Source organism: Equus caballus, chromosome X (assembly GCF_041296265.1).
Source record: "Equus caballus isolate H_3958 breed thoroughbred chromosome X, TB-T2T, whole genome shotgun sequence".
In the NCBI taxonomy this organism is placed as follows: Eukaryota; Metazoa; Chordata; class Mammalia; order Perissodactyla; family Equidae; genus Equus; species Equus caballus.
In genome coordinates, this window is record NC_091715.1 from 24,036,494 (window position 1) to 24,046,108 (window position 9,615).

A 9,615-nucleotide genomic window follows, 5' to 3' on the forward strand; every position below is an offset into this window, starting at 1 on the left:
ATACTACTCTTAGCAACACGTTTATCCCTTAGAAATGAGCTGTTGACTTGACTTGTTTACATCTCCTACTAGACTGGAAACTACTGACCAGTAATGTGAAGGAAGCTTTATATCTCATAGATAATGGCACATGAATATATAATGAATGGACACTTTTATTTAAGTATTAACTGGTACTACATAATAGCTTTATTATGTGCTATTTTCTATTATTTCTGACTCAACTAAAGTGTTGACATCAACAAAATGGTACCACTATAGACAGCTGGCACATGTGCATAGATATTCTATAACAAATATAATTAGTATTTTTGGTGAAAATTTAATTTTATTTGTAATATGTACAGCTATATCCTGGTTGAAGAATAAAGAAAATACCAAATACCAAATATGACATGTTTGGGATAATTACTATTTTCTGAACCTTTTTTTTTCTTTTTACCTGAAAGTTGGTTTAAAGAAAATTTCATAGCTAAAAGTTTTCTTCCAGGGATTCTAGAGCCGAGTTGTGAGCTTCTTATATACCTGTGTTAACTTTCAGTGCCGTAAACAATTTTCTGAGTTTGCCCTAACAAGTTATGATCATAGAATAACTTCTAGATAGCTAGGGATTATCAGACTACTAAAATGAACACACACGGATGGATGTCTGGAAGTGAGCTTTAGTGTCCCTGAAGTCAAAAGGAGTGTCCCAAAGCCTTCCGAGCAACAGTAAAAGATGTCCCTCTATCTTTGATATTTTATACCCCAAAGGTTTTAAATTTTCTATGCCAAATGCAAAGTTCATTTTGTTCTGAAATTTAGGGATATTTCAATTCTACTTGATCTAATAATCAAGTAATCCACTGACAGTCATCAGGGAAGCACAAAGGAGGCGAAGGATATTAATATGGATAAACTCAGAATGTTGACAGTATTTAGAATTGAGGTGAATTATGAATCCTGATATCACATTCAGAAGAGGAAATTGACAAATGAGAGACTATGCAGAAGATACATGACTTCTTATTCTTAGAAACAACAAATGAGAAATTTGGGATGCTTATGTTAAAAAATTAAGATAAAGATAATGCACAATAGCAGTCATCAAATATTTGAAGAGTTCTCATGTAAAAAGTGTGAAGAATGAGGGAAGAGATCAGATTTTAGAGCTAAGTTTCATTTATTCAGATTGTACTTTTTTATTCTCATTGTCAAACTGATTAACATGATGAAAAATAATTTGGCAATATTTTACATGTAAGATAAATGGAGATCAGTAAAACAATATGTTTTTTGTAATAATTCGGTATAATAATATTCTAGCTTTCAAAATCCAAGAACTGGCTCCCAATAAAAAATTAATTATTCCAAATTCGGTTTTATTTTCTCCCAATAGAAAATCAGCACAGTGCACACAATCTAAAAGTCATTCCTCCACAGTCAAACAGGTGCAGTTTTCTTTCTCTTTTTTTAACAGGGTAAAATGACCAAAAGCAGGATTAGGTGAATGTATGATTATTTAGAGTAAGAGCATACCATCCAAATATGTGGCTTTTATAAGCAGTCAAGATTCTCTATGATCTGTGCATCAAAAATGTTGGAAGTTAACATTTCATTGCTCTTTTCATTGATTTTTTCTCCTACTGTCTTCACAACAACAACAACAATAAATGGAATGTGACCCCTTATACCTCCAAATTAGTTCCAGAATATTTGTCATTATTGAATTCTTACTGAAAATTAATGAAGGCTTCTTTCTTTGGTCTCCCAGAAGGAGGACATTTGGAGATGTTTATAAAAAGAAGTGAATGTTTTCATGTCCTATTGTTTTCTTTGTAGAGTAGTGACTTCACCTTTACTCTGTAATGTTTTTGACAGACAATAAAGATTATGACGCATACTTATCATACACCAAAGTGGATCCTGACCAGTGGAATCAGGAGACTGGGGAAGAAGAACGCTTTGCTCTTGAAATCCTACCTGATATGCTTGAAAAGCATTATGGATATAAGTTGTTTATACCAGATAGAGATTTAATCCCAACTGGAAGTAAGTTAACGTTTTCATTTGAGAGTGTGCATATTCTTGTGTCCGTCTGTGTAGTCATCATTTTTTAGGCAGAATTTTAACTTTGGGTTCTTTACTTCAAAAATTGTATCTGACAGTTTCTCAAGAAAGAAATGTCATTATGTGTTCATATGAAGCTTAATTTTTGATACCTCTGAGAAGCTACTTCTATTATTCTGTAAAGCATCTCATTTTATGAGCCTTGACATTTAAAGAAACCAAATGAGAGATTTGTACCTGGGAAAAATATTTCTAACTTTGAGAGAAGCAAAGCCCATACTCTCCAAAGTGGCCCTTGGCTATTTTCATCTTCTCAAAGTGTTACCTATCAAACAACAATTCTCATTTAATGTGTAAAAGAGAACCTACCAGGGCTTTCTAGACAAAATATTTGATTTACTCATTCTGATAAACACTGTTCTCTTTTGTAGCATACATTGAAGATGTGGCAAGGTGTGTAGATCAAAGCAAGCGGCTGATTATTGTCATGACCCCAAATTACGTAGTCAGAAGGGGCTGGAGCATCTTTGAGCTGGAGACCAGACTTCGAAACATGCTTGTGACTGGAGAAATTAAAGTGATACTAATTGAGTGCAGTGAACTACGAGGAATTATGAACTACCAGGAGGTGGAAGCTCTCAAGCACACCATCAAGCTCCTGACAGTTATTAAATGGCATGGACCAAAATGCAACAAGTTGAACTCTAAGTTCTGGAAACGTTTACAATATGAAATGCCTTTTAAGAGGATAGAACCCATTACACATGAGCAGGCTTTAGATGTTAGTGAGCAGGGGCCTTTCGGGGAGCTGCAGACTGTCTCGGCCATTTCGATGGCTGCGGCCACCTCCACAGCTCTAGCCACTGCCCATCCAGATCTCCGTTCCACCTTTCACAACACGTACCATTCACAAATGCGCCAGAAACACTACTACCGAAGCTACGAGTACGACGTACCTCCTACCGGCACCCTGCCTCTTACCTCCATAGGAAATCAGCATACCTATTGTAACATCCCTATGACACTCATCAATGGGCAGCGGCCACAGACAAAATCGAGCAGGGAGCAGAATCCAGATGAGGCCCACACAAACAGTGCCATCCTGCCGCTGTTGCCAAGGGAGACCAGTATATCCAGTGTGATTTGGTGACAGAAAAGCACGGGACACCCTGTCCCTAGGAGCTTGAGTGGAGTCTGCAGTCCAGTGCCTGGAACTAAATCCTCGACTGCTGCTGTTAAAAACATGCATTACAATCTCTAGAACACGAGGAAAAACAGGGTCTTGTACATATGTTTTTTGCAATTTCTTTGTAGCATCAGTGTCTTCCTGTTTTACCATGTCTCTTAGCATTACATTTTTTGACTTTGTTTTATATGTCATTGGAATTTGTAAATTTACATTTTTTTAAAGAAGAGACTTATGTATAGATAGAAAACCCTTTTTTGCTTCATTAGTTTAGTTTCAGAATGGGTTTTATTTCCTTTTCTTGATTTTGTTTTGCTTTTAACATTTCCTTGGGGTGCTTGGACAAATCTATCCAATGGGACAAGGAGCACCGGATCCTCTCAGGTTCTACCTAGGATCAGCAGGGCCATGTGGGCCTTCAGAGAGCAGTGCAACGAATGCCAGCATTGCCATTTGGGAAAAAAAAAAAATAAGAAGAACACTTGTTCATAGGAGGGCCCCGCCAATCAGAGCCCTGAATCTCTTCCTTGTCCCGCCTCATTCCCCACCTCTACCCTTCTAATGGCGGCATGATGTGTAAACTCTGAGGAGGGGTGGGGGTGGGTCTAACTGTCTTAACATTTAATTCACTGCTCGTCAGAATACACTCCAGACCCAAAAGTGTGCTAGTCACTTCACAGTGACCACCACAGAGTGCTAAGAAGAGAAGATCAAGGGCATGAAAATGGGGAAGAGAGTGTTGTTTCCGTTTTTTAAATGAGTTGATGTACCCTTATATAAATATATATATATATATATATATATAAACACACAACAGAACAAAAGAAACAAAACAAAACAGAAAAAAAACAAAAAAAGAAAAAAACACAAAAAAATCAAGCCCTATATTTGATCACTTCCTGGAAAGGCATGAATGTGTTTGTGGCTGTTTTTGTTTAATATTCTACTTCCTCTTTTCCCTCTATAATTTTCCTGCAAATGAGATTATGTGCAAATGCCAGGCAAGTTAACTCAAAAGGGTGAACCAACAGAAGTCAAAATGAAATTTACTTTGAAGGCTTCCAAACCAAAGGGAAGGACAGGTTGTGTCATCAAATATGTTTTATCACCTTGTATTATACAAAATGTTATTTTCTAAAGAGTCAGAACAAATCTGTGAAACTTATTATGGGGTCCCTTTGTATTTAAATGTTAATTCACTGTATTTAATTTTCAATGCTACATTCAGAATCAAGTGTTTGGTTTCAGTTTGTGAACATAAGCAACACTTATTAATATCAAAGTGTTTATATAAGAACTCAGGAGGTCAAACATATGAATACCAACAGAAATCAGTATTTTCAAAATACACATTATTTACACACAATAGTTTTTAAATTAGATGAGAAAGTGTTTAAAATAATTAATTTTATTGTATAAAGAATTAGTTTGATTTTAACTGTACAATTCTATCTTTCAGAAACACAAAGCTGATGCTCCCAGGAAGTTCATCCCTTCCCATTTAGCTTTACGTTTGAAATCAATGACATAAGCAGCTAATACATATTCATGTTGAAGATGATACAAAATCCATCATAAGGAAACTTGCAGGGGGCAGAATTGTTAAAGGGAAATATTACCTAAGTAGCTTTTAGTTAACAAAAAACAATGTGATGAAAACACTGATAATAGAACTTATACATTACTTTAGTGATTCATTGTAGGAACTTCCATTTCGGTCATTGTCTGTGGGCTCGTGTAGTGACTATTGTATGTTTGGTTTATTCCTACCACCATATAACCAGAAAACAATTCTATAGTTTTGGTCACAATACTAAGATGTGAGTTGGCCACAAAAAAGTGTAAATTTCAGTAGAGTTCATTGAGGAGGGTAAGATTGAATTGCAAATGTATGAGAGATGAGTATAAGAATTTTGTAACAATGCAAAGGTCTCAGTATTTGTGTGACAAGGTAAAGGAGCCTTGGGGTGTGCATTGATTTTTATTTGCTTAAAAAATGTTTATTTCCCTGACAACTCACCTGGGTAGTTCTCTACAATCTGTTCTTTATTCTCGTGCTCCCTTTGGACCTGTGTCACATTTTCACAAACCAGAACTGAAGCTGCAAGGACACATAAACTTTAAGGTCAGCTTTGCACATTGGGTTATTTTCAGAATCCAAGAAGGCCGTTGTTTACGTTGTACTATGGACACCTGTCAGGGACTGGTGGCAGTGAACCTCATTGGACTGGATTCCAGACTCCCCCAGTGCTCAGAAAACTGTAAACATGGCAATGGCCTGATTTATTTCTTTGGTTGTTTATTTTTTTATTTTTTTAAGTGCACGATGGAAGTGTGGAATAAATGTAGAGGAAGTAATCAGACCACAATCATATTTTAGGCATCCATAGGTGTTAATTTAGCTGCATTGGGAGTACATTTTTTGTTCTATTTTTAGTGTAGATTTAAGCACTTTGAATAGCATGATTCAGGGATTGATGGGTAATATTTGATATTCTCACAACTTAAGAAACGTTTTTTTCCTCTAATGCTTTGTCATATTTTTAAAAAATGAAATAAATGGAGAAGAAGCTATCTATGGCTTTAGAAACATTCCTCCCAAGTATTCCTCTATCAGCTCCATGTGAGAACGAAGGAATCTGTCATGTGTTCACGTGCTCTATGTTTAACAAAAGTTATGTTAGAATTCACAATAAAAAGAGAAAAAAATGTATTTTCCCTAGTGCTTAGGTTTCATCCTTCTCTTTTTTTCGGTGGGGGCCGTGGGGGATAAGAATATTCCAGTTGTAAAAACACAGTTGGAAGTGTGAACATGTTAGCCAAGCTGAGGGAGAGAATGGGCTTCTGGACTTAGACATGTGTGATGTTTGGTATTGCGTGGTTTTCATCAATCGCTGCTTGGCCTCCAAGTGACATGTTATGGATTCAAAAGTCCATTTGGTTCTTTAATGTAACCTCTACTTGCTGCCTACGAGCGTCCTACCCTTTATACTGGTGCTCAAATCTTTGAATATTTAATTTGTAATCCATTCCTTAGGTCTCCTATGGGCGGAGAAGAAATTTTTATCTCATGCAGCCGGCTGATTTAAGTTTATATCAATTCTATGAAATAAATCCAAGACACAATGAGTTGAGACCTGAACCTACTGTATTTCTATAGCTAAACACCTGATTGTTCAAACAGTCAACCATTTTGTGTTGATTACTTTCTTCATGGTTGTATGTATTTGAACTCTATCGACTTAATCTTAAATATCTAGATACTGGTTTCTTCCGTATCTCATTATTATTTAGCATTTTATAACAAGAGCAAATATTAACTGAGAGCCAACCCCTAAACTCTAAGTAAGTATTGTTTATCCTAGAATAGTCATTAACTTTGACAGATACCATTTATATAAAATATGATCACCACTTCTAGGAAAACATTAATTCATACATTTGTAAATTATTTTCTGATTCTGGAATGATACCCTAGTTCTCCTTCTTCTGAGAAGTATTTTTTATGTTGTGCTTAATTAATTTCTTCTTTTTATTTAGTTTAAGTTTATATCATTAGTTCCAGAATAAAGCTTATTGAAATTGAAAGGAGACCATTAGTATTGCACAAGTGAAATGATTGATTGGAAATAAGAGAATACAAAGACACAGAAGAGGAAAATCCCTTACTGTCTCTGATCTGAACTTGCTTGGTCATTATTCCCATTATTGTCATAGTTGATTAAGAGAGGTGAGATATTATCAAATGGATTAGAAATCCCACCTACAGACACATATTCCCTATCACTGAAGATTTTATTTAACAATATATACAGTTATTACAAAGAGGTGATGATGCAAGTGAGTGCCCTAAAAGGAAGAGCTTGTCGATGGAAGCAGAGCTATTCCTTGCCTTATCATGAACTCTTCCCACTTTATCATTCTGAGCAAACAAAGTAACCAACAGTCAAATTTTGATTAGCCTTAACAATAGTCCTTAAACTTAGGTTCAAGGACACCTTGAGTTTATAAAAAGGATTAAAGTAAATAATGAAGCCTTTGAAATTCCAGACAAAATTGTGAGTATGTGCAAAACTGTGTCTTCCTGGATATGAGTCTCAAAGACATCCATCACCTAAAAATCTATTGATGTTTGGATTTAGAACACGTACTCAGAAACTGACATTCAGATAAACCACCTATCTTGTGGGCACTATTATATCTACTATTACTTACCTTCATGAAAATTCAAGGAATGATTATTGTTCCTTGAACAAACACAGGCACTTCCTCTTCGAACATGACCTGATTTGCGGGAGACTTGGTTTGTAATGAGAAAAAAACTTTATATGACAAACAATTCATACCCAGATAAATGAGAATTGGCCTTTATTACTATGATAGTTTACTTAATTTCTTAATTTACTCAAAAGATAGTTTGGGGGTAATGTGAAATCATGTATTTTGACACAATGCCTTATTTATTAAACTTTTTATGCTTTGGGTTTAATCATGTTTCCTACAACAAAACTGAAAAGAGTTAATTCAGTACAAGAGTAGAAGAAACAACCGTTTGACATGTTTTTCCAAAGGGACCCAGTTTCCTTATGCCCAAATTTAGAATTGGTTATATACTTCATTATCAATCAACAATTGTGCTTTTGCCAGTTTCAGGATTTATGCTGACTTTGGGGTAATATAAAGAATTTTGAGAATACTGAAGTGAAGTGGTGGTTATTTAAAGTTTTACTTTTTACTTGTGATTGCCGGCAAGGTAAACGTTTGTGCTAAGTTAATAATTAACATTCTGTCGCAAAGAGCTATAAGATCTAACTAAGTTTGAGTAAAGAGAAGGATGATGATGATGAGTTAATCCTAATCTTATGTGTCTTGTCATCATCAAACCTCAGTCACATGCATAGAAAAAGCCCAAACTAAAAAGAAGGAACTCAGCTCTAATCTTCCATCGAGTATCATTTCTTTCTTCCAGTCTCAGAATACAAAACATCTTTCCATTACAGATACTTTTTTTAAAAAAATTTCCTTCTGCCCTTCAGTAAATGTTCCTCTGAATAGTCTCTGAGTCCTCTGACAAACTCAAGGTTCTAAATTGTTCATTAAAGCAAATAAAGTAAGGCACTATTGTTTTTCTACCATTCGCTAGCTTCACTGATGCATCCTCCAGGGTCCACAAGCCTGAAAAGTATTCTCTTTCTAACAAACAAAGGCGATCGCTCTACATCATTACACTGTATTCCCTCCACTACTAAGTGAATAGAAACTGAAGAACTGCACATGAACTTGAGAATATAACATGTAATATTGATGTTGTGTAAATTTCAATCTTCATAGTCCAGATAACCTTAAGTTTCAAAGGGCATGCTGGTCATTTAAAAAAAGATTTAATGTAAAATGACGTATTACATAGTGCATGAACATGTGGCAAAGTAATTTGGATCTATCCTTACTAGTCAATGAGAGACTAAATTTGGGGAGACCAGATGTGAGTGTTTTAGGTTAATTCTCAACTGGGATGAAGATATTTTTATGTTAGGACACATGGACAGTTGTCCATATTCCTTGCAGCATATGCTCCTGGTAACTAGAATCCTGAGTGTGTTCTTTCCACCAAAGTAGTGGAGATATGTTCATATAATCTGCTATTGAATTGTAAAAACTTTTACATTTTCAGAGTTTGAGGGAACCCAAATAGGAAAGTGAATTTAGTCATTTTCCTCGGCTGGTGTTCAAGTCAAATTTTAAACTCAGACACTCTCAGATACATTCAACAGTCAGTAAAAAGTGCATTTTACATAGTGTTTCCCTTTAGTTTTGCCTAACCTCTTTGATTTTGTACAATCTAGAATGTATGTAACTCATGTGTAGGTGATGGAGGCGCTCCTTTTTTCTTAGAATACTTACAATTATATATTTGATTTTGCTTTGACTAGCAATAGGAAAATAGACAAATACAAGTGTAAAAATGAGAAATTTTAAACTTGAATTATAATTTGTGTTTTATAGTCGTTTCATAAGTCTGTTGCTCTCTATGAGTATGCTCTCTATATATCCTGTAAAAATAAATTTATATGTTACATAGAAATTCAAGAAATTAAATTATTTATTAAGCTACCAATGTTTCTTCTGGTTTCTACCTGATCATAGATGAAAATAAATTAAATAATGTGTTGTTGGAACATATGTAAGTACCTTCATTAATTTAATAACTCTTGTTATACTTATCTTTCCCTCTCTGTTGATGTCTGTATAAGCTTATAATTCGTAGACTTAGTTCCTATTATGATTGTGAAGCAAAGGACTTAGGAAATGGCCAATTGGCTGAACAAAAAGAAAAACCTTGTTAAAAAATCAAGTCCACTTACAATCCCTCTCTTTTTCTT

The 9,615-nt window shown here is 35.0% G+C and overlaps 1 protein-coding gene across 1 annotated transcript in view; it reads left to right on the top strand.

The window, feature by feature from the left end:
* IL1RAPL1 (interleukin 1 receptor accessory protein like 1) overlaps positions 1-3,705 on the top strand; it is a 1,275,105-nt gene extending 1,271,400 nt beyond the window's left edge. The window contains exons 10-11 of the mRNA XM_023633890.2: positions 1,861-2,031; positions 2,481-3,705. Of these exons, the coding sequence (XP_023489658.1) occupies positions 1,861-2,031; positions 2,481-3,199 (890 nt within the window). The 3' untranslated portion in view covers positions 3,200-3,705. The remainder of the gene's footprint in view (positions 1-1,860; positions 2,032-2,480) is intronic.
* The last annotated feature ends 5,910 nt before the right edge of the window (positions 3,706-9,615 follow it).